Source organism: Ceratotherium simum, chromosome 33, assembly GCF_057802395.1.
Source record: "Ceratotherium simum simum isolate JZ-2026a chromosome 33, ASM5780239v1, whole genome shotgun sequence".
In the NCBI taxonomy this organism is placed as follows: Eukaryota; Metazoa; Chordata; class Mammalia; order Perissodactyla; family Rhinocerotidae; genus Ceratotherium; species Ceratotherium simum.
Window position 1 is genome coordinate 17,936,130 of NC_141932.1, and position 24,894 is coordinate 17,961,023.

Here is a 24,894-nt window from a genome sequence, read left to right on the forward strand (position 1 = left end):
CGGCGCATGCGCGGGGCCAGCAGCCCGCGGGATCTGATCTCAGCTTGGCCCCGCGATACCTCCTGCTCCTCTTCCTCCTTCGGGGCGGCCTTCCTTGGGTGCCGCTTCCGGGGTGCCCAGACCGGTTTCAGAGTGACCGGTGCCCGCTCTCTCCCTCTTTCCCCGTCGCTCCCAGCCCCCCCCAGACGCCATTTACAGGCCGGTAGCTTGTGGTGGGACTTCTCCGCCCCCACCCCACCCCGGTCGCAGAGAGCGCGCGGCGCACCGCGCCCCAGGAGCCAATCAGCAGCCGCCTTAGGTAAGGGCCCCGCGTGCTCGCGCGAGGCTCGCGCACCGGCGGGGGGCGGGGCGCGCTTCGGGGCCCCGCCCCCTCCTCGACCGTTGAGCGGTCTCTCGGGCGCCCGGCGCGGGTGGGCGTCACTGAGTAGGGAGCGTGAGCTGCCCGCTAAATACCGGGGTGGCGGGAGTGGGGTGGGGAGGAGACAAATGATGTGTGGCTAGGGGCTTCGCTTCTGGGAGACCCTGAGAGGGGGGCTGTCAGCGGGCCGTCAAGGACTGCGAAGATGTCAACAGCAACTCAGGTTGTGGGGTTCCCCGTAGGAGGCCTGAAGACAGGTGCCTGCTGACGGGGGAGGCCCCGGAGGAGTATGTAGGTCGACTCCTCAGTTCTAGGGGAGGCCCCACGTGGGGGCCTGTAAATGTAAATCCGTGTAAATCCACGTAAATGTGAGTGCTCGAGTCCTAAAACGGTGTGTGAGTGGGCCCTGCGGCCCCGGGGCGGGGGGTGCTTCCTCGGGGTGGGCGTAAGTAGGCAGGGCGGAATTGGGAGTCTCCCCCAGTAACAGACGCTTGGATTCTGGGAGATCCCCAAAAGGGGCGTGTGAAGAGAGGCTTAAGGGCTGAGGAAGCCCCCCCCCCCAAAGAGTGGGTAGTTCGACTCTTAGCTCCTGGGAGCTCGCCATGAGAGTCGGAGATCCTGCACACGTACGCAGACGGGCTCTGTCAGTGTTCGGGGAATCCCCAGAGGAGCCTGGCGACAGCGTGAGGGGTCCCCAGGTCGCGCGTGGGTGGACTCAGGTTCTCGGGAGCTCCCCGCAGGGGCGGTAGACTCGGATACTTGGCGGTGCCCAGAGTAACGTGCGGAAGGACGCTTGTGTGCATGCGAAGGGGGTCCTCGTAGATGTGTAAACAGGCCCCAACGCTGGGGCAGCGTCCCCATCCAGGCATCAAAACAGACGCTTAAGCGCCCGGGAGGTCTCCAGAATAACGTGTAAACAGGGATGTAATTGCGAGGGGCGGAGGAGTCCCAAGCGCGGAAGGGACTCTCCGGGGGAGCTGTAAACAGTCTTTTAAGGGCCGAATGAATCATTTCCATAAGCATCTGTAAACAGGCCTGCTCCTCTGTCTCAGAAGGCGGGCTCCAGCCCAGTTTGTGGCCGGGGAGACGTCTGGGAGAGCAGTGAGGGGCTGGACCAGCCCCTGCCTGGCTGGCGAAATTACTCCTGCATCCTGTAAACAGATACTCAGTTCTGGACAGAGTCTCCTACAGGGACCGGTTGATGTCACTGTGTACCGGGGTGGAGGGAGTCATTGAACGATTTAACAGGCACTTAAGGGCTAAGTAAGGGTCAGCAAACTTGCTGTCAAGGGCCAGAGAACAATTATTTTAGTCTCTGCAGGCCGTACTTTCACTGTCTCAACTACTCAGCTCTGCCATCGAATCAAGGCTGCCATAGACAATTTGTAAATTGATGGATGGGGCTGTGTTCCAATAAAACTGTATCTACAAAAGTGGAATGCCGACCATATCTGGTCCATAGGCTGCAGTTGGCCAGCTTGCCCGCTGAGCTGCAGCAGATGGCCTCATGGTCCTGCAGGCAGACAGTTAAGCGCTGAGACTTCCCTAGAATGACGTGTAAACAGTGGGTTGTCAAAATTGACTTTAGTGGAGCCGTTTTTAAATGAGTCAGAGCCACCTTTCCAGAGAAACTGCCTTGCGGTCTTGAACCTTGGGCTGGGCCAAACCTTTGGACTGGGCCAAAACAGGGATTGTTTTACAAGCAATTGTTTGAGAAGTCAACAGGAGAACCGATATCCTGATCACAGAGACTGAGGATTGTGGACTTTCTGAAGATAGAATCAATAGTCAATGTTTAGCCAAGACTAGCTCTCTGCCTCCCACTCCAATTAAAATTCTTTGTAATTCAACTTCTCTTCTTGCCTTTAAAAACCCCTGACTTTTACTTCCTAGGGGGACGCTATTTGGGTTTCTACTGAATTTGTGCTCCCCAAATTACAGTTCTTTGATCCCAAATAAATGCTTTGCCTCTTAAACTGGTTTCTGTTTTTGCAGGTTGACATGGGGAAGCTCCCTAGGGACCTGTAAACAGAGACTTAAATGGTAGGGAGTGGGTCATATAGGTAGCCATACATTTTATAACATCTTAGATTAATTTAAACACTGGTGAGACCTTGGAGTGTGAGGGGTGGCAGACCGTCAGGAGTGGAAGGTGCACAGACACTGAAATGTAGAGGGACACCAGATGAAAATAGGCCCTTGAATGCTGGAGCCCTATCCCCACCCCACGTACACCAGTAGTGGGTAATCAAGAGTACTTGTCAGACTGAGGGTCATATTACTGATTTGTAAGGAAATGTCTTGCTGCATTTTGGGATGGAGAATGTCCCGTTTTTATGTGACCCTGCCCATGTGAGTTATGTTTATGTTGGGACAAAGTAGTGAATAGTTTGTGCTACACATAAGAGAAAGAAGTGTATTTGTTTCTCTCTGCATCCAGAGGTAGATATTTTGAGGTTAACAGGGGCCCCCCGAACCTTGTATCTTGTTCTACCATGCTTTCCTTCCATTAAGTTGCCTCACAGTCCAAGATGGCTGCTTGAGCTCCAGCCTCCACACCCACATTCCTTCCACCCAGGAGGAGGAAGGGACAAAAGGCATGTGCCAGCGACTGTGAAGGAAAATTTCTGAAAACTGCCAAAACACACTTCTGGTGTCATACCATTGACCAGAAGAAGCTTAGTCACATGGCCACACCTAACTGCAAACTAGGCTGAGAAGTGTATTCTAGATAGCCACATACCCAGCTCAGAACTGAGGGTTTTGTTTTTTTGGAAGAAGTGAAGAATGGATCTTGGGAGCAGCTGGCAGTCACTGCCACAGCTACAGAGCTCTCTTGAAAGAAAGTGCCTTCTTATAGTCCAGAGTGAAGCAAGTTGAGTGTGAAGACTCTCTTCACCCCGGAGTCAAGGTCTTTCTCTGTGTAGGTGACCATGTCTGAGTCTGGACACAGTCAGCCTGGGCTGTACGGGATAGAGAGGCGGCGACGGTGGAAGGAGCCCGGCTCTGGCGGCCCCCAGAATCTCTCTGGGCCTGGCGGTCGGGAGAGGGACTACATTGCACCGTGGGAAAGAGAGAGACGGGTGAGTGGCGGGGCCCGAGGGCAGCATTCATGCAGCCACTCATTCCACAAATTCTGTTGAGCACCTGCCATGTGCCAGGCACGAGTCTGGCTGCTGGGGATGTGTCTGTGAACAAAACTGGCTGACCTCGTGGAGTGAGAGGGTTGACATAAAGGGGGCTGTCTTAGATGGAGTGGTCAGGGACCACCTATCTGAAGAGGCAGCTTTTGAGCAGAGACCTGAAGGAGGTGAGGGAACAAACCGTGACGAAGTCTGAGTGAAGAGCATTCTAGACTGAAAGAACAGCAAATGCAAAGGCCCTGAGGCCTATGTCTGTTGTGTTCATGGAGTAGCCAGGAGGCCGGTATGGCTGCAGCGGATGAGGAAGGAGGGAAAGTGATAGAAGATGAGGTCTGAGAGGTAAGTGGAGCCAGATCCCAGAGGACCTGGCAGGCCTTGGAAGGAACTTGAAATTTCACTAAATGAAATTGGCATTGGAGAGTTTGAGCTGAGAGATGCCAAAAGCTCGTGTGTAAAGAGTTGTATAATAATAACAGCAACCGTTCGTATTTATCGAGCAGCATGCAGTGTGCTGGCACTACGCAAAGGGCTGTGCATCCTTTTGATCTTGCTGGACTCTTACTGCTGCCCCATGAAGTCGGACCTAGGATAGGTCTGATTTTTACTAATGAGGAAAATGAGCCTCAGAAGGGAAAGGACTTACCAAAAGTCATGGAGTCAATAAACTTTGGGGCCAGGACTTGAACCCAAGTGCAACTTAGCCCTGCGTGCAGCAGCATTCTGCGTGCTGGCGAGCGTCCTGGCCTGGGAGTCGAGAGCCTCCGTGTGGCCCAGGCTCCGCCCTGCTCCTCTGTGCTTAGGTCCCTTACTGCCGGAACCTGCCCTGGGTTCTTTCTCCGGGGCCCCGCCCGCCTGTGAGAGCTGTTAGGTGGGGTGGAAGAAGGTAACAGTTTGGACCCGTTTCTGAGCCATAAAACTGCAGGCGTGAAGAAGAATTTATTCACCATGAGCTCAGTGCTTGCTTCTTCCTTCCCTTGGGTCGCAGCAGAAGTGAGAACACGCAGTCTCTCTTCCTTCCACGTACATCCTCTGGGGAATGTTACCATCTTCCTACACCTTCAGCTTCAGGCCCTGCACAAGCAACTCCCAAATGTCTTGTCTTTGACTGTGCTGCTGAGCTCTGGCCGCCTCCTGACTGGCCAGTGGACTCCTCACAACCTCCATGTCCCCTGCTGACCTCAGCATCTTCCTGCCATTTCTCTTCCTCCCAGTATCAATGACAGCTCTTTGGGCCCATCCTAGACGCCTCCCCTGCCCCGCCCCATGCCAGTCAGGCGCCGATGCTGTTCATGTGCCTCGTGAATATGTCTCCTATCCTGTCCGTCATCTCTCTGCCCACAGCCTCTGTCCTGGCATCGTCCACTCCTCCCTGGCCTCCTGGAAGCCCACAGCCTCTCCTACAGCTCTCACACGACTGTCCTTTCCAAAGCAATGTCATGTCATCCTTTTGTTTGTCCTTCTCCAGAGGCCAGTGAAGTGAGCAGGATTTAAATTAGTGTCCTCAGTATATGGGTGAAGAAACAGACCCAGTGAGGGGTTGAGACTCTCCCGAGGTTAGTCAAGGAACCAGAAAAGGCACAGGACTCATGCTCAGGTCTCTCCCCTTTCTTTTTTTTTTTTTTTTTCTTTTTTTCTTTATTTATTTTTTTTGTGAGGATGATCAGCCCTGAGCTAACATCCATGCTAATCCTCCTCTTTTTGCTGAGGAAGACCAGCTCTGAGCTAACATCTATTGCCAATCCTCCTCCTTTTTTTTTTTTTCCCCAAAGCCCGAGTAGATAGTTGTATGTCATAGTTGCACATCTTTCTAGTTGCTGTATGTGGGACGCGGCCTCAGCATGGCTGGAGAAGCGGTGTGTCAGTGTGTGCCTGGGATCCGAACCCAGGCCGCCAGTAGCGGAGCGCGCGCACTCAACCGCTAAGCCACGGGGCCGGCCCTCTCTCCCCTTTCTTAAGCAGAGTAGGGGTGAGTCCGAAGAGGCATGAAGAGGGCAGGGTGTGGCTAGTGCAGGAGAGTGCTGGGGAGGAGAGGGTCAGGATAGCTGGTGCTTCCAGCAGCTCTCAGATAGTGGCATCTGCAGCGTCAGAGCCACAGGGACAGTGTAGGAGTTCTCTCTCCTTTGGACCTCATAATAGTCCTGTGAGGAAGGAGTTCCTGTCCCCATTCGCCAGATGAGGAAACAGACCTAGATGAGGGGGATTCCTTTCCAAGTTCACACAACCAACAAGAGGCAGGGCAGGTTTGAACCAAGATCTGTCTAGCTCCAGAACCCTAGCTCCTTCCATCTGGGCAGCTGAGCAGAGTGGTTGACAGCATGGTTCTTGAGCCAGGCTGCCTGGGTTCAAATGCAGGCTCCATTGCTTACTGGCTGTGTGACCTTGGGCAAGCCACTTAACCTCTCAGTGCCTCAGTTTCTTCATTTGTAAAATGGAGATAATAATAGTATCTGTGTCATCAGGTTGTTGGGAGGATTGAGGGAGTTATACATGGAGGCATTTAGAATAGAACTGGGCACATAGAGGCCTTCAGGAGTGTCCAGGAGAGCCAGGAGAGCCATTCCTGAGTAACTGCCCTCCCTTACCACAGGATGCCAGCGAAGAGACAAGCACGTCGGTCATGCAGAAAACCCCCATCATCCTCTCAAAACCTCCAGCTGAGCGGGTGAGCAGGAAAGAATCTTCCAAAGGGAAGGGGAGGGGAGGCCGGGAGCAATTAGGGCAAGATCTCTCCCACTGATGGGCGCCTTCTCACTCCCATAGTCAAAGCAGCCACCACCTCCAACAGCCCCTGCGGCCCCTCCTGCCCCAAGTCCTCTGGAGAAGCCCATCGTCCTCATGAAACCACGGGAGGAAGGGAAAGGGCCTGCATCTGCTACGAATGCCTCAACCCCCGAAGGCACCGCCCCGCCGCCTCCTGCAACCCCCGCGCCATCCAAGGGGGAGAAGGAGGGGCAGAGACCCACGCAGCCTGTGTACCAGATCCAGAACCGGGGCATGGGCCCTGCCGCACCAGCAGCCATGGACCGTGAGTTGGGGCCGGGCAGGATCTGGTTGGGAGCTAGAACCCCCTCACACCCAGACCCTCACCGCGTCTGCCGTCTCCTGCTCTCTCCTGTCTCCAGCTGTCGTGGGCCAGGCCAAACTCCTGCCCCCAGAGCGCATGAAGCACAGCATCAAGTTGGTGGATGACCAGATGAATTGGTGCGACAGTGCCATTGAGGTACTGGGGGGTCTCTCCCTGCTTGAGCTTCCCCAGGTCCCGCACTCTCGCCTCCTCCACCCCCTACCTGCAGCCTTTTGGTAGGCAACACCAGACGAGATGGCTTTCAGGCATTTGCAGCAATGGATCAGAAAGTTCTCACCTAGCCAGGGCCAAATTTCAGTGGCCGACACCAGCTCAGCTGTGCTGGTTGGTAAAGTACTGAAATACTTTGATACTGCCTGGCGAAGAGGTACTCTCTGCTCCCCCCGCCCCCATACCTGGGATCTCCTGCACCGCCCCACAGCAGGACAGCCTCCTGGGCCCTGCTCCATTCCGTCTCCTGATTGGTCAAAACCCGTGCAGTACCGGTGTTTACTGGTTTGAATGTTACTCCCTAGAGGTGCCCCCTCCATCCCAGCAGCTCTAGTTCAGACCGCACATTCCTGGACCGTCATACCTACCTCCACTCTCCCAGTCTTCATTTCTTCTCTTCTGCTGCTCTGCCCCTCAAGACTGGCACATCGCGCCCCTGCTGCAGTTCTCCTGGGTGTGTGCCCTCCTCTTCTGCAACAGCTTGGACTTATTAGGACAGCATGCCGGGCCCATTATTACCTGGCCCCTGCTGCTGTCCACCCTCACACTGATATCAACTGGGGAGCTTTAAAAAAGAGAAGGAGCTGGTATCCAGGCCCTGCCCTTCAGCACTGTCAGGTAGAGCTCTCTGCAGTGACGAGAATGTTCTGTGTTTGCACCATCTAGTATGGTAGCCACTAATCTGTGTGTGACTATTGAGCACTTACCCATGTATCCCCATATACGGCCAGTACAACTGAGGAAACTGAATTTTTTATTTTGTTTAAGTTTAATTAAATTTGAATAGCCACATGTGGTCGGTGTCTACCACATTGAACAGGGCTAGCCCGAGATACCCTACTTTAACATGTCTAAAGTTAGGTCTAGGTTGGCTTCTTTTTTTTTTGTAAAGCTCTCCAGGTGATTGATTGTAAGGAGCAGCAGCCACAATTGAGGCCGTGTCTGTTTTCCTCTAGGAGGGTCTCTTATGCCACCTGGTGGTGGAAGTCAGCAGAGCTGGTGGCCCAGAGGTGCAGGTCTCAGGAATTTCCAGGACTCCTAACTAAATCTCACAGACAAGAGCCGGGGCAGACTGATCCCCCTCCCACACCCCTTCCCTTCCTCATGCTTCCCCCGCTGCCTGAAGCCAAAGCCTCCCAGGAGTCTGCTCCAGTAGCCCTCGCTTACCCAGTCTGATTCTTAATCTGTCCTTCCATTCCTGTGCCACTCACCTTCTCTTCCCCAAGGTCAACCTTCCCTTTTGCTGACCGTGTTCCAGCCCCACTGACTTCCTGTTAGCTTCTTGACCACACCAGGCTCTTTTCTGCTTTAGAGCTCTTACAAATGCTGTTCTTTGTGTCCAGAACATTCCACATACCCCACCACCACCACCACACACACACATACATACAGAGGCCTTTGCCCAGTTTAGAGGATTGGGGCCATAGAAGTGTTTCTTCATATCTGACAAGGCAGGTGGACGAGCCACAAAAGTCTCTGGGACCCCCACCTCACTCCCACCCCAGCAACTGACAGATTCCTAAGGGTCACATTCCTGCATCTTCCCACAGTACCTGTTGGATCAGACCGATGTGTTGGTGGTCGGTGTCCTGGGCCTCCAGGGGACAGGCAAGTCCATGGTCATGTCATTGTTGTCAGCCAACACTCCTGAGGAGGACCAGAGGTGAGGGGGGCATCAGGTCGGGGTGTGGAAGGCCAGGAGGGAGGTGGGCACCCACCTGGGACAGGGCAAAGGTGGGCCTGGGTGTTGCAACAAATGATGTTACCAAAGGACTTTGGGAAGTTGCTTCCCCTCTGTTGGCCTCAGTGTCTTCATCAGCTGAGGATGACTAGGGCCTAGACTAGATCTTTATGTAGCTCCAAGGTCACCAGTCCTGTACCTCCCTCCTTTGCTTCCTGCCTTGTCCCAGGAAATGGTACAGAGCCCAGCCAGGAACTGGTATGATACGTTCATTAAGTCCTACCTCAGTCTCAGCCCTGCCCCTCGCCAGCTAGTTGACCTTGGGCGAGTCACTTTGCCTCCCAGTATCTCACTTCCTCATCTGTAGAGTGGGTTTGTGGAGGATGGGATAAGATCAGAAAACGTTAACGAGAACCTGGCACAGAGCAGATGCCCACAGGATGTGGCTGATGTGCCTGGGAAATAGAGTGGGGAAAGAGACCTGGACGTGGGGCGTGGGTTCTGGACCAGCCTTAGTTTTGCATTCTTGAGTAGGGACTGTGTATAATCGTGAAGATGAAGGATGAAGTCGCAGGAGAAGATTTGGGGAAGATGGAGCTGAAGAACTAGGGCCCAAAACTGAGGGAGGGAAGGAAAGGGAGAAAGGCGGGCATTAGGGAGTAGCGGACACGTACAGTCTGACTAAGGAAGACTCAAAATGGGGGGTGAAAAGGGCTAGTAGCTGCTGGGGGTTATCAGAGAAACACAAGGGTTCATTTTCGTATAAAGCAAGTGATATTACCCTGAGCTCCACGGATGGGCCTGCAGGGGTCCATGAACCTTCCAGCAGCACATGCAGAATTGTACACACATCTGCAGTCAGGCGTTTCTCCTAGAGAAGGGGGCCATAGTTCCCACCAGATCTCCGCGGGGCCTGGTGGAGACCCAGAACAGGCAGGAACCACTGTTGTGGGAATACATACATTCGCTAGAACCGAGGCTGTGAGGTTGCTCTGCCTCCCAGGTGGGCTCCATCCCTCTCTTCTCACTCATGACTTCAACTCAGATTGGCTCTGCTTTGGAACCACTCTGGCTCTCTGGGATAGCATTCTTTCCATCTCAGATTCCACCCCTAACTAGCACAATTTCCCTGTGGCTCTCGGTTCAGATTCCTGAGCTCCAGAGAAGCCGATTAGCCTCGCTTGTCTTTTTGAGCCATGTCAGCATGTGGCATGGTGGTGTTTGGTACCACCTCTTGTCATGAGATCTCATAAGTTTTACCTCCTAATTATAATTCATCTGCTTTTCTCTTCCACGCCCACCTCCCTGGTCCGGGAGGATGCCACGAGCCTCCTAACTGGTGTCCCTGCTTTAGTTCACTTCAGCAAGTATTTATTGAGTGCTTACTATGTACCAGGCACTGTTCTGGGTGCTGGGGATACAACATAAACAAAACTGCAAAAATCTTTGTCCTCATGAGGCCTTCATTGTAATGGAGGAGACGGTAAAGAAAATTAATGAATACTTTATTTGGCATGGTAGGAGATAAAATGGGAAGGGATTATAGGGTGGTGGCTTCGGGGCTGGGTTACAATTTCAAATGGGGTGGTCAGGCAGGCCTCACTAAGGGAACATTTGAGGAGAAGCAGACTCAGTGGAGGAAGAGCATTCCAATCAGAGGGATGGCAAGTGTGAACCTCTGCGCTGGGAGCTCGCCCAGTGTGTGTGCAGAATGGAGGCCGTGGAGAGACAAGAAGGGGAGTCGTGGGAGGTCAGGTCAGAGAGGCAGAGGGAGGCCTGGAGTGCTGGGCCTGTGAGTCGTTATCCACTCTCCACCCCACAGTCCTCACCACACAGCAGCTAGGGGGAGCTTTTCAAAACCAAGATCCAGTCCTGCCACTCATCTGCTTAAATCTCTTCAGGGGCTTCCAGGCTCCTGGGCCAGAGCCCCAGTTCCTTGCTGTGCCCCACAAAGGCCTGTGTACCCTCTCCTTGCTCCCTGCCCCCCTTGCTGTCTCTGCTCTCACCACACTGGTCTTGGTCTCATCATTCACGCCATCTGCCCGGAATAGTCTTCACTTCCATCCTCCATCCCCCCTTACTTCCCCTTTCAGTGAACTAAAGTTGCTTAATTAACTCCCTTTTTCTCTCTCACCTTCAGCGTTGTCACTTGCCTCTTAGGGCAGCCCCTCCCAGCTCCACCGACTCAGTTACCCCACTTGGAGCCCTACACACCTCTTTTCCTAATGCCCACAGTGACAGATTCTGTTGATTTGTGAGCTAGGCCAGAAGCTCCATGAAAGCAGGGACTTTGTCTTTCTGGTTCACTGCAGCATCCTGGTATCTGGCACTTAGGTCTTCAGTGCAGTGTTTGTTAGGTAGGAGGACGCCTGCTCTGTGTCAGATGACCTACAAAGCATCTCTGGGAGGTAGGAGTTACCCTTTGAGAGGCAGGTACTATTGTCCTGGTTTTACAGATTGAAAGAGAGAAAATCGCTTTGTCCAAGTCACAGAGTGACCCAGTGGAGCTCAGTGGTTTAGGGCAAGGCCAAGCTCTGCCTGCTTTGCTCTCGTGTCCCCATCATCTAGCACAGGTAGAAATGGGGGAGACTCACTTCACAAGGGAAAAGCTAGGAACCAGGACACCAAACAGCTTCTCCCTGTGAGTGTGGAGAGTGGCCAGTGCTGTGTCTCCAGTGCCTGGGATATCATACAGGTACACTTGGTAATTAATAGTGAGCAATTATTTATCACTGTGTGTCAGGCACTCTTCTAAGGGCTTTACGTATATTAACCACACAGTAACCCTAAGAGGTTTGAGACTATTGTTATCCCCATTTTACGGATGAGGAAACTGAGGAGAAAGAGATTGAGGAACTTGCCTAAAGCCACATAGCCAGGAAGAGGCAGAGCTGGGGTTCGAATCCCAGCGGTCTGACGAAGTCCCTGCTCTTAAACACCTCAGTCTGTTGACTTCGTTAAATGAGTGAACATATCTACTTATGGGTAGGGGTGGAGTCACAGGGTATAAAACATAGCCCCCCCAGACAGCAGGGCCCTCGGATGGAAGGCCTCATGGGCAGGCAGGGAACCTTGTCTCATTTTACAGGTCACACTCTGGAGGCATCAGAGGCTGAGAACCAGACTGCTAACGCACCCTACCTGCTCTTCTCCACAGGGCGTATGTTTTCCGGGCCCAGAGCGCCGAAATGAAGGAGCGAGGGGGCAACCAGACCAGTGGCATTGACTTCTTTATTACTCAAGAGCGGATTGTTTTCCTGGACACACAGGTGCCAACCTCTGCTTGCCCTACCCTGCATGCCGTATTCAGCTCCATCCTTGAATGTGTTTAAGCCAGAACCCTGCTTGGACTCCATGTGGCTCCAGCTAGGTGCCCTTGGGCAAGTTGTCTTTTTTTGGCCCTTAGTCTCTTCTTGTTAAATTTTGTCCCCCTCCCCCAATCCATTGTGTACACAGTAGCCTAAAGAATCTTCTAGCAAAGTAGTTAAAAGTGTGGGCCCTGGAGTTGGTCTGTGTCCAGATCCTGCCTTTAATTCTTACCAGCTGGGTCACTTTAAGTTTTAATTCCCCCTAAACTTCAGTATCTTCGTCTGTAAATGGGGGATGATAATTGTACGCAGCCTCATAGGATTGTTGCAAGGATTCAGTGGAACGTTCTAGGCAGAGTGCTTGGCACAGGACCTGGCACGTGGTTAGCATTCAGGCTTGTCACTATCGTTAGAACTGACCTGTCATGCATTTTGTCCGCTTTCCTCAGCTTCTCCCTTGCTCTCAGGTGAGGTCCCTTTTCCTTAGCCTGGCATTCAGGCTGTGTGGCTTGCCTCCTTCAGACTCCCTCCCTTCCACCCTCTCTAGTGTGATTACCAGCCCCACCACACTCACCACGAGGCCTCGCCATGGTCTCTCTCTCCTTTGGGCTTTCCTCATCCTGTTCCCTTTGTCTGAAACCCCCTATGACTGTACGGCCTTGGCCAAGTTATTTAACGTTTCCATTCCTCGGTTTTCATAAGTGGGAAAAATAATATTGCCTACCTCGGGGGGTTTTTGTGAGGTTTCCGTGAGTTAACAGAAGTCAGGTCCTAAGGACGGCACCCCACAGGAAGTAAGTACTCAGTACTCTTAGCCGTCAGTATCGGTATCGTTAGAACACTCCCTCCCCTTGCCTTTTTGCCTTCTCCTCGCTGAAGACTCCGCTGGGGTATTGCCTCCTCCCGAAGCCCTCCCCTCTTCTGAGCACCCGCTAGTGCCCAAGTGCACCTTCCGTTGCACGCAGCACGGATTTATCAGTCTGAGTCCTATGTCCTGCTCCCACCCCCACCTGCCTGGAGCTCTGCAGGAAGGGGCCCTGGCTCTGTACGTCAGGGCCTGGCCCATAGTTGGTGCTCCCTGAATGTTAGTGGAATAGTGTTCTGCTTACTGCGGGCATTGGTGACATGGAGAGTGGAAAACCTACTAATGTGTCATGAGACCAGTGTGCCAGGCCCTGTGCAAGGACCACTGGGACCTAGAGACCGACAGAACCGGCTGTGAGCCAAGTCAGAGGCCCATGTGGGGCAGAACAGAAATGAAGACAGAATAGAACATGGCAGTGCTTGGAGTTTTAGAAAGTGAGCAGTTGGGAAAACCTCTTTCTTAGTGAATTCCACTCACTGCAGTAGGAAGTCGATAGACTATCAGGCTAATTTAGCTCTTCCCGTCTTTACATGGAATATTCCTTTAAGAAAAGGCGATGAGCTCACCACTGGTTCTTTTACACCCACTGATGCAATTATTAAATCCTCGCCAGTTTTCACACTAGTCATTGTGTTTTGACCTCAGTAATTATCTTAGCAAAGTTTTGAAAGCATTTGAAACAACGAACAACAAAAAGGGTCTTGAAGGGACATGACTCACTCAAGTGCATGTTAAATTTATCAGCACGAGGAGAGCTCTTCTCTCTCGGCCTGGGCACTGGGGAGCAGTGATGATTTGTAAAGGAGCTGGGGAAAGGGAGTCTGCCTTGAGACTTTCCTTTCCCCTTCTCCTGCTGACCGGCACTGTACTAATTAGAGACTGCCTGTGTTTCTGACCTTATTTTGTCCTAAGGGGGGCAGTGTATGTGCCTTCAATGTGTGGAACCAGGGTAGCCGTGGCCCCTAGGATCCCGACACCCAGCGCCTTCCCTGACTCCCTCTTCTCTTCCTTGCCCCAGCCCATCCTGAGTCCCTCCATCTTGGACCACCTCATCAACAACGACCGCAAGCTACCTCCAGAGTACAACCTGCCTCACACCTATGTGGAGATGCAGGTGAGGGGCTGAGCCAGCCCCAGGGCTGAGGGTACCCTGCCCCGCAGGATCTGTGATGGGGAGCTGGTTGGGGGTTGACCTAGTTTCTGCTTCCTTAGAGTCCTGGGTGCCCCAGGAGCTGCAGGAAGAGAAGAGCACTGAGAGTCAGATCTGGCTGAACTCCTGGCTCTGCCCCTCAAAAAAGTCATCTCCCACCCCTTCTGCTTCAAGCCTCAGTGTCCACCTGTGTAAGACGGAGGGGATCATTCCTACCTTGCCCGGTTTAGGCATGGGCTGTAAGGGAAGTGCCAGCACAGTCTGGGCATACAGTAGGTGCTTAAAGGCTCTGAGGCCCTGGCCCTGCTGTGCCCCCAGCTGAGTCCTGGCATCAGGGGCCCCAGTCCGGAAAGGGGACCTTCAACTCTATTGTCCCTTCCTGCCTGCCCTCAGTCACTCCAGATTGCTGCCTTCCTCTTCACGGTCTGCCACGTGGTGATTGTTGTCCAGGACTGGTTCACAGACCTCAGTCTGTACAGGTGAGGAGCTGGTAGGGAGGGGGAGCCAGGCCAGGGATGGGGGCCCAGAGACTGAGTCACTTACCCAGGTCTCACAGGTACCACACAGCAACCACAGGGACCCTTTTAAAATGTAAGGTGGAGTGGGTCACCGCCACCTACCCCTCCCTCAACACACATAGACGCTTAGAACCCTCCACTGACTCTACACATCACCCAGAATAAATTCAAGTCTTCCCCAGCGTGGCTTACAAGGTCCTGTGCAATCTGGTTCCAGTCACCTCGCTGACCTTCTCTCCCACCACTTTCCCTCACTCCCTCCATTAAAGCCAGAGTGGCCTCATGGCTGTTCCTCGTGTAGCTTAGGCTCTGCACTCCTCATCCATTAGCCAGAAGTGCTCTTCGCACAGATCTCAGACTCCCTTGTATCCTTCAGGTCAACCTCAGGCCTTCCTGACCATCTAACATAACATCCCTGTTACTGTCCCCTTCTTGCCCTGCTGTGTTTTCTTCATCGCACTTATCACTCCCTGATAGGATATTGTAGATCTCTTTATGGTCTATCTCCCCCATTAGAATATAAGCCCCAGGAAGGCAGAGTCCCCAGTGCCTCACACAGTGCCTGGTACAAGGTAGATATTTAATATAAATTTGTTGAATGAGCAGCATAAGGAGCTGGCTTGTGTGGTCCTTAGAGTCTTGTCCATCTTCTCCAGGCATGTGTACCATCCTGTTGGCACCCTGGCAGGCAGGAAAAGGGAGGGAGTCAGGATCTGGCAGGAGTCCTACCTGAAGCAGCTAGAGGTTCCAGAAATGCCACCAGACAGGACTGGCTCAACCCTGTGCCTACAAGAATTCCTCTTGGCCTCAGGCCCCAGGAAATAGTTGCGGGGAGGCCAGCAGCCCTGGGCACAGGGCCCAGGCAGAAGGAAGGAACAGGAGCTCACGGGGAGGGAGGGCTGAGCTGGAGGAAGCAGATGTCTGCAAAGTCAGGCAGCCCTGAGTTTGAATCCCAGCTCTCATTAGGCAAGTGGCTTCTTTCTCCGCAGTTCTTATAGGCAGACTATTTTATACAGATTAAATGAGTTAAAGAATTTAAAGCTTTCAGTACACAGTAAGCACTTGATCAGTGGGAGCTTACTGTTCGTGTTAGTAACCCTGGGGACGGGGTGAGTTTTGGGGCTGGCCGACAAGTTAACGACGACTTGCTGGGGGAGCCACTGTTGTGACCAGATCTCAGTGACTTAATTCTGAAACCTCCCCTCCTACCACCATTGTCTGTTGGAATTCATTCACATGACAGATAATATTGAACATTTATATACGCCATTCGCTGTTTGGGCGCTGGGGACACAGGTGTGAAGAAAACAGATAAAACAGACTGCACTGTGGAGCATGTTTGGGTGGGGTTATGGGCTCGGGCTGGCATGTGGCAGAGCCTTCTTTTTAAGCCAGAGCCTACAGATGGGCCTCTCAGAGCAGGTGAGCCCCTTGAAACTGTGGACAGCATGTTTGTCTGTGTGTCTGCATGAGGAGAATGTCTATAGCTTTTATCAGATCCTATTATCCCTTCTCTCAGATAACAGGTTAATTTTTTTGACTTTTACGTATTTGGAAAAATTATTGAAAAATAGCATAAACTTGGGCTGGCCCCGTGGCTTAGCGGTTGAGTGCTCGTGCTCCGCTGCTGGCGGCCCGGGTTCAGATCCAGGCGCGCACTGACACACCGCTTCTCCGGCCATGCTGAGGCCGCGTCCCACATACAGCAACTAGAAAGATGTGCAGCTATGACATACAACTATCTACTGGGACTTTCTGGGGAAAAAATAAATAAATAAAAAAATTTTAAAAATAGCATAAACTGAAAACTTAGGTCCCCACAAAAACCTGCAGATGTCTGTAGCAGCTTTATTCATAATTGCCAAAACTAGGAAGCAACCAAAGTGTCCTTTGGTAGGTGAATGGATAAATAAACTGGTACATCCAGACAATGTGATACTATTCAGTGCTAAAAAGAAATGAGCTATCAGGCCATGAAAAGACGTGGAGGAACCTTAAAAACATATTACTGAATGAAGGAAGCCAATCTGAAAAGGCTACTGTACTGTATGATTCCAACTATATGGCATTCTGGAAAAGGCAAAAGTATGGAGACTGTAAAAAGACGAGGAGTGGAGCGGGTGAGTGAGTGGAGCACAGAGGATTTTTAGGGCAGTGAAACTACTCAGTGTGATTCTATATGGTGGATACATGTCATTTTTGTCAAAACCCATGGAATACACAACACTTGGAGTGAACCCAGATGGTAACTACGGGCTGTGGGTGACAGTGATGTGTGACAGGTTCATCAGTTGTAGCAGATGTCCCACTCGGCTGGGGCATATTGATAGTGGGGGAGGGTCCTCAAGTGTGGGGCAGGGGGGTCTATGGGAAATCTCCATTCAGTTTTGCTATGAACTTAAAACTGCTCTAAAAAATAAAGTTTTTTTCTTTTTAGTAGCATAAACTCATTAAAAAATGCATACAGTTGGGCCGGCCCCGTGGCTTAGCGGTTAAGTGCGCGCGCTCCGCTACTGGCGGCCCAGGTTCGGATCCCGGGCGCGCACCGACGCACCGCTTCTCCGGCCCCGCTGAGGCCGTGTCCCACATACAGCAACTAGAAGGGTGTGCAACTATGACATACAACTATCTCCTGGGGCTTTGGGGGGAAAAAAAAGAGGAGGATTGGCAATAGATGTTAGCTCAGAGCCGGTCTTCCTCAGCATAACGAGGAGGATTAGCATGGATGTTAGCTCAGGGCTGATCTTCCTCAAAAAAAAAAAAAAAAGAATGCATACAGTTGACATGGGTCCATGGATTGGTGTCTGAGAAGATTGTCTCTGAACTCCCTGAAATTGTTTGAGAAATCTGTTGTGTGTGTGGCATTTTTCTGCGTGTGGCTGTTGCTTTCATCAGATCTGCAAAAGGAGCCCCCTCCCCCATGCTGTGAGATATGGGGTGCCAGTGCCACAGCACCAACCTCTCACCCCAAACCCCAAGGTTCCTCCAGACGGCAGAGATGGTGAAGCCCTCCACCCCATCCCCCAGCCACGAGTCCAGCAGCTCCTCAGGCTCCGATGAAGGCACTGAGTACTACCCCCACCTGGGTGAGAGGCTTTCTAGGGGCCAGGGGGTGGGGGCAGGGGGAAGAATGAGGGGTGAAAACCAGGAGTGCTCCAGGGAACTGGGGAGCTGAGAGGAGCACTTTTGAGAATTGTAAGGAGGGAAGTCAAAAAGGATTAGCTGCTGCTTCCTCTAAGGGTCTTCTGCCTCAGTCCCACCCTGGCCAGTGAGGGCATGACCCCTGAGTCTGGGTCTGGCTCCTTGATCAAAATGGGAGCCTCTTGGGGATCCAAGTCTGCCTGTTGTCGCTGGCATCTCCCAGCATGGGGCTCAGGACATGTTGAATCAACCCGCTGGCCCCTGCACCCTGTGCTCCCTCTTTCAGCCCTTGTAAATGCCAGGCCTTGGCCTGCTCTGTCCTTGCTCTGCCCTACTGACGCACTGCTCTTCAGCAAAGATCTGGTTCATTTATGCACCCCCAGCAGGTCTTCCCTGCTTCCTCTGGGCCCACCAAGCCCCTGGTGCCTCTTTCTGTCATACTCCTGATCACACAGCCATCTTCCTCTTTTGTCTTTTCCATCATACTGGGGGCTCCTTGAGGGCAGAAACCAGATCTGACTCATCTCTGGGTCCCAGCATCGCCCAGCACAGGGCCTGGTGCTAAAGTGCAGTTACATGTCACACAAATATTTACCACGATCTGAACTCAGGGGTTAGGGCAGATCTTTAGGGTGACGAGGAGTCCACGTGGCTGAGCACAAGCTGCCTGACAGGGCCCCATCCCCCCGCCCCCCACCGCCCAGTCTTCCTGCAGAACAAAGCTCGCCGAGAAGACTTCTGTCCCCGAAAGCTGCAGCAGATGCACCTGATGATCGACCAGCTCATGGCCCACTCCCACTTGCGCTACAAGGGTGAGGGTCCCCGAACCACCCCCAAGCTGGCCAGTGGTCTCCTAACTTCTGATCCAGTCCGCGGCCCAGACCCCAGACAGGTCTCCTGGCCCTAGCCCGACCATCATGTGCATACCTCCCCCTGCCCCGCACATGGTACCTGCAGGCTGATGGGTTCTCTCCTCCAGGTACTCTCTCCATGTTACAGTGCAACGTCTTCCCTGGGCTCCCCCCCGACTTCCTGGACTCTGAGGTCAACTTGTTCCTGGTGCCCTTCATGGACAGTGAAGCGGAGAGTGAAACCCCACCCCGAGCAGGTGTGGTTCCCCCTCAAGGGAGTCTGGTCCACAGGGAGACAGGTCCTTCCTTGGTCTGGAGGGAGAGACAGGCCCAGCCTGGTTAGGGGGTGACTGACACACCGGTGCCCTGCGCTGGGAGATCCACCTCTGAGGGTAGTCTCTGGCCTGTCCCTGAGATGCTTGGACCCTTTCTTAGGAGTGCATTTCAGAGTCGTGGAAGTACAGGAAGAGCTGGGCCAGGGCCAAACTCGGAGGTGCTCCTGGAAGCTCAGGACGCTGGTGGAAGGCCCTCTCTCGGCAGGCTGTCCGCCTTATCCTCCCTGCCTCTACTTTCCAGGACCTGGTTCCAGCCCACTCTTCTCCCTGCTTCCGGGGTACCGGGGCCACCCCAGTTTCCAGTCCTTGGTGAGCAAGCTCCGGAGCCAAGTCATGTCCATGGCCCGGCCACAGCTGTCACACACAATCCTCACCGAGAAGAACTGGTAAGAGCTTTGGCAGACGGGGTCAAGGTGAGGTGCCCCAACCTGGCGCACACAGAAGGCACTCCTGAGGGATCTGTGTGACCTCATTAAGCCCCTTCTCACCAGATCTGTTTCCTCTCTGGAACATTGATGGTTGCTACCATCTTGTAAGCGCCTCTTCCATGTCAGGCAATGTACTCTTTTATGTGATTTTGAATCCTCCTGATTAGCTAGTGGGATGTATTTCTTACCACCGATTTGACTAGTGGGGAAGTTGAGGCTAAGAGAGGAAGTGTCACATAACGAGGTCACACACCTGTGGTTAGGTGTCACTTGGTTGCGAGGAGTAGGACCAGTGAGCCCTGTTAAGCTTAAAGATTTATTCTAAGGCCCTGAGTGCAGAAAGCGTAGCCTCCCAGGAGAGCAAACTGGAAAGCCATCAGGAACCACAGGAGCTGCATTCTCCAGCGCTCACTGATAGCAGCCTGATTGTCCCTGTCCGTTTGTTCTCCTCCTCTGCCAGCTGGCTTTCTCCACCCTGCCCTCACCGGGCCCGGCACCACCCCCTAGCCCTAGCTTTCCATGACTTGCTGTGTCCAGAGCCCATAGCACGTCTGCCACAGATCCAGGTCTGCCTCCTCTAATTTCCAAGAAAAACAAATTTTTTTTTTTTTTTTAATTTTATTTATTTATCTTCCCCCCAAAGCTCCAGTAGATAGTCGCATGTCATAGGTGCACATCCCCCTAGTTGCTGCATGTGGGACACGGCCTCAGCACAGCTGGGGAAGCGGTGCGTCGGTGCGCGCCCGGGATCCGAACCCGGGCCGCCAGCAGCAGAGCGCGCGCACTCAACCGCTATGCCACGGGGCCGGCCTGAAGAGAAACAAATTTGAAGGAGAAATAGCTTGGCTTGGGGCAGCCTCTGGCGTGGTTCCCCGGGGTCTTTTGTAGTTGGCTGTGGCTAGAAGGGGCAGGGAGGGCAAACCCAGCACCAGAAAGCCACTCAGGTGAGTGCAGGGCGAGGGAGGCTAGAACTCTGCTTCTCTGCTTGGTCTGAACCCAGGCCCAGTGGAGACGGGGAGAGGATGTGGGAGGTCAAAGGTTCTGCAGCTGTTAGACGTATCTGATCCTCACAAGACTGGAAGCGGGTAGAGAGAGAACCGTGACCCCACCAAGGCCAACACTGAGTGGAGTGGGAAGAAGTCTGGACTCGGAGGTGGGGGTCTGAGGTCTTAGTCCAAGCGAAGGCCCTTCACCTTCTCTTACCCCAGGGAGGTAGGAGAATCAGGGCCACCTCCCATCGGCGTTAGCATCTTCCCTGGATCCCAGTCGAGGAGACTGGGCTCTGAGAGGCTCAGTCACACCTCAGATCGTACATGAGGCCTCAGTCTTCCCACCTGGCCAGGGCTTGTGCCGGGATGCTGGGCCCCAGCCAGGGCCGCTCTGACTGTTGATCGTCTCTCTCAGGTTTCACTACGCTGCCCGGATCTGGGACGGGGTGAAGAAGTCCTCTGCCCTGGCAGAGTACAGCCGCCTGCTGGCCTGAGGCTGAGGGGAGGAATGTCATGCGGGGAACCCCCTTCTGGGTCCCCAGTGGATGGCGAAGGATCACGTGTGTCCTCCCCCTCAGCGGGGTAGAGAGTGGCAGCAGGCCTGATGGACGAGGGACCACAACTTCCTCGCCTGGAGACATGTGTCCAGGGCCAGGCCCCCAACCCTGCATGGAGTGTTGGTCAGGGGTTGACTGAGATCCCACCCCCATCCTGGGGCGGGGAAGCCCATCCTCAGCCCCCCAGGGACAGGCAGAGGGAGGAGTCTGAAGGGTCCCCAGGAAGCCCCAGCTCCATCTGACCTCCCTCTGCAGGGTTGAGAGCAGCAGATCCCTCTCCCCTGACTCCAGGCCCTTTCCTGTCAGGTGAGGCAGGGTCTGGGGAGCTCCTTATTGGGGCAGATCTGGTGGTTCGAATAAAAACAGTCACGCGAGCCTGTCTGGTGTTCCTCTGCCCTCTCCCCAACGTGCTGTCCTGGGAGGCAGGACAAATTTGGGTCCAAGCCCTTAGGGGCCACCACTGGAGCCTGAATGAACTTCCTGCGGGGGCGTATCTGCTGTAGGTGATAGAGTTGTCGGGAGCAGATGAAGACCAGTCTCTGCTAAGGAGGAAGCCCTTAGAAACAGTGTTCTGTTCCCTGCGGTGACAGCAAGCCTCTGTCTGTGTGTTATGGATGGGAAAATACGTGCCCTCTTTTGGCCAAATGCAGTGACTACCCTCGTGTCATCTGCTCTCGCTTGAAGACAGTGCCCACCTTTGGTGGAATGCTTGGTTAGATACAATGCCTAATTCAGTACATGGTTAAAACATAGAACACATGCCGAGTTAGAGATGTTAGTTAAATATGGTACTCCCCCTTCAAGGGTCCGACCCTTGTTCAGATACTCATACCTTACCTTACACACCACGCCTACTGTCGATTAAGCATGGTGGCTTGCTTCCCCTATAAACTTCATCTACTCTTGCTTAAAAATTGTCTGTACCTTTAAATCCAGTACCTACCCTAGGTTAAATACACCAAACAGTTCAATATAGTACCTACTCTCACCTGCACGGTTAAGTACAGTACATAATCGTAGTTTAGTGTTTCTCAAAGTATGTCGCCAAATTGCTCTGGCCTCCTCACCCATCCCAAATTAGTCCTGACTGTCACATCATGCCACTCCACCCTCCAGTAAAGTAGTCAGTTCCGGTCCAATCAGCTGAGTCTCATCTGTCCATGACCCACCAACCCCACCCCCCATGCCACTGGTGGTGGGGGCAGTGAAGAGAAGGTCTGGCCAGAAGTGGGGAGTCCGCACAGATCTCTGAAGAGAGGGGCTGAGGTCTGGGAGGTACGAGAGCCAGGGCAGGCTGTGGGTCTGAGTCTGACTGGGACCTCAGGCAGGAACCTCCCTCAATGATCCTCAGGGCCCTTCAGAGCTGTGACAGCCACTGGCCTCTTAGGGAAAGGCTTCTGAATCCTTTGCCTTACTGCCCTGACCTGCACAGACAGCCTGCGAACTGCCCTTTCCAGCTAGACAACTGAGCTCTTCACCTTGTCAAAACTTCTCCCTCCCGTGTCCCGCCCCCTCTCCCTGCTTCCCAAGGGACTGCTGGTTGATGTGGGGGTTCGCCAGAGTAAGGAAGGTGGGGGCAATGCCAGAGAGGACATGAGACCCAGAGCACAAAAAAGGAGACAGCACACAGTCTCAGGCCAGGACAGCTGGCGCTTGGTTTCTTTCTTCCCATCCCCCAACACCACCCAGCCTGGGGACAGGTAGAGCCTGTATCCGCCCAGCCCTCCGCCGCCACCTCCAGCTGGCCTCGGCTCAGGGCTGGGATTATTGATTGCATTTCTCTGGAAGCTTGTGGTCAGAGTTGTGGAGAAGGGCCTGAGTCACCACGCCCTGGGCATGCTTGACTGCCACGCCCAGGGACGTGCTGAGCATCTGGTCAACGGCGGCGAAGGAGGTACTGCAGGCGGCCAGGGTGCCCAGGATGGGCACGTCGAGGAGCTCCTGGGTGAAAGTAGAGGCCCCCCCCCGGAGGCCTGGCCCAGCAGCTCCGCCAGCAGCGCCTCGCTGACCTGGGTCTTCAGGCCCCACACCACCTCGAGGGTTTTGTGCGGGGCCAGCCCGCCTGCTTGGCCAGCTAGGCCAGGGCATCCTTGTCCAGGCCGAAGCTGAGGCGGTAGTCTTCCAGGGAGTGCATGAGCGCGTACAGGCCGCACGCCACGTCCTATACGCTGAGCACGGGACTCAAGTTGACACCGCAGGCCACCGTGGCCACCAGCCAGATGTGCCGCCGCAGCGAGGCCGCCTTCCTCTCTAGGATGGGCTTCGAGGTGTTGGGCAGGGCCATCAGGAACGCGTGCTGCTTGTGGCTCTCCAGATCCTTCACCATCGCCTCCCCCAGCAGGTGGAAGTCGTACTGCCCAGCTCAAACATGGAGAGCAGGAAGAACTGGGGATCCCTCACGCCCTCCGCTGCGGGAGACAGGAGCACCGTTCAGTCGCTTTCTACACAGGCAGGCCCAGGTGTCCTGATGGCCGCCTGGGCTCAGGCACTGGCCAGGGGTCTGCACAGTGTATAGAGTGGCAGCCCTGGAGCCAGGCTGCCTGAGTTCAGATCCCAGCCTTGCTACCCACCACCTGTGTGGCCTTGGACAAGTTACCAAACCTCTCTGGGCTCCCATTCTCTCATCTATAAGCTAAGGTGATCATTGTACCCACCTCCTAGGGATGTTGGGTGGTGACCTGAGTTCATGGAAACGGTGCCTGGCCCGTGGTGAGCTCTCAATAAATGTTAGCTGCCATCAGCGACCAGGCCAATACACAAGCCGATACATACCCTCTTTTCCCTTAATGCAAGTGCCTGGTCTCTGTCACTTGTGAATGAGAAGTGCCTACTCTCAAGAAATGGCAGCTGTAAGCACTATGTCACTGTAGGGCCTAGTTCACTCATGGAAGGTGACCTTGGGTGACCCCTTTTCCCACTCTGGGCCTCAGCTGGGAAATGAAGGGGAAAGGGGGCCAATCCATCAAGGACCTACCCACCCCAGCCCCCCAGAGCCTGCGCCTCACCCGCCAGCCGCTGCCCGCAGTCGCCCCGAGTCTGGCTGAGCGCACTCTCCTCGGAGAAGGTGCTGGGGCGGCGGCTGCGCGAGGCGGCAACGTCCACGTCCACCTTGGAGCGGATGAAGTAGGAGCGCTTGCCCCGCCGCAGGATCTCGCGGGCCAGCCGGGCGTGGTTGGCAGTGAAGCGCTCTGACATCACGATGATGAGGAAGTCGTAATGGTCCAGCAGCACCTGCTTGAGGTATCTGTCAGCCCAGAAGGTGGGTGTGCCTATGCCCAGCAGGTCCCAGATGATGACATTGGGGTACTTGGCGTGCGGGTACGGCATGGGGTCCACAGTCATTTCCACCACACCCGTGCAGGCCGAGTTGGGGTCCTCATCTCCCAGCCCCTGGATGGCGTTGACAAAGGTCGACTTGCCTGAACCTGTCCCACCGGTAATGCCAATGTCCAGCCTGACATTCTCCAGCAAATCAAGTGTCGCCTGCAACTTGGCGGCTATTGCTGGCAGGTTCCCTGCCTCAAAGGCCTCCTTCAGAGCCCTAGTGTCCCTCAGCAGCTCCGATACCTTGGCCTGGCTGAGGCTTGACTGGAAGATTCTGCTTGCCATGGGCTACCCAACCCCCGGTTCTCCGTCTCAGGCTTGATGACCTTTGGCAGGACAGAGAAGGAAGTATTTTCATTCTGAGTTGCCCTCTCTACTCTGCACCCCTCAGCACAGAAGCGTAACAATATGCCAGGCTTATGCTAAATGCTTTATCTTAGTCAACACATATTCATCACTGGAGTATCTCACAAAATCCTCGTAACAGCCCAGAAAAAGATATTCTTACTCTCCATTTGGCACTGAGAGGATAAGTCACCGCCCAAGGCCTCCAGCTAGTGCATGGGGAGTTGGGAATGGGGCTAAGGTTTTCTGATCCTAGAATTCAAATTCTTTTTTTGTGTGTGTGAGGAAGATTAGCCCTGAGCTAACATCTGTTGCCAATCCTCTTTTTGCTGAGGAAGATGGGCCCTGGGCTAACATCTGTGCCCATCTGCCTCTACTTTATATGTGGGACACCTGCCACAGCAGGTGCATAGGTCCACGCCCGGGATCCAAATCTGCAAACCCCGGGCCACCAAAGCAGAGCGTGCAAACCTAACCACTACGCCACTGGGCCGGCCCTAGAATTCAAATTCTTAAATAACTTTTTCTGGGCATGCACCATGCACCAAACACTGTGGTCAACAATACAGTGATTAAGAGCTGGAACGCTCACCATCGCTGATAGTA

At 53.9% G+C, this 24,894-nt stretch overlaps 1 protein-coding gene and 1 pseudogene across 5 annotated transcripts; one reads left to right on the forward strand and one right to left on the reverse strand.

The window, feature by feature from the left end:
* Positions 1-6: 6 nt before the first annotated feature.
* Positions 7-23,496, forward strand: SMG9 (SMG9 nonsense mediated mRNA decay factor). Of its 5 annotated transcripts, none has more exons than XM_087421634.1 (15): positions 7-298; positions 2,354-2,401; positions 3,286-3,441; positions 6,089-6,163; positions 6,262-6,526; positions 6,624-6,721; positions 8,347-8,459; positions 11,635-11,746; positions 13,669-13,764; positions 14,194-14,279; positions 17,298-17,404; positions 18,164-18,271; positions 18,439-18,567; positions 18,887-19,031; positions 20,478-23,496. In XM_087421634.1, exons 2-15 carry the CDS (start codon positions 2,399-2,401, stop codon positions 20,554-20,556), a joined length of 1,572 nt encoding a protein of 523 aa, XP_087277760.1. In that variant the 5' UTR covers positions 7-298; positions 2,354-2,398; the 3' UTR covers positions 20,557-23,496. The 5 variants fall into 5 exon arrangements, with proteins under 5 accessions (XP_087277760.1, XP_004440179.1, XP_087277763.1 ...); XM_087421633.1 differs by lacking the exon at positions 7-298 and adding an exon at positions 511-726; XM_004440122.3 differs by lacking the exon at positions 2,354-2,401.
* LOC101403447 (interferon-inducible GTPase 5-like) lies at positions 22,384-24,249 on the reverse strand (annotated as a pseudogene).
* Between the last annotated feature and the right edge of the window lie 645 nt (positions 24,250-24,894).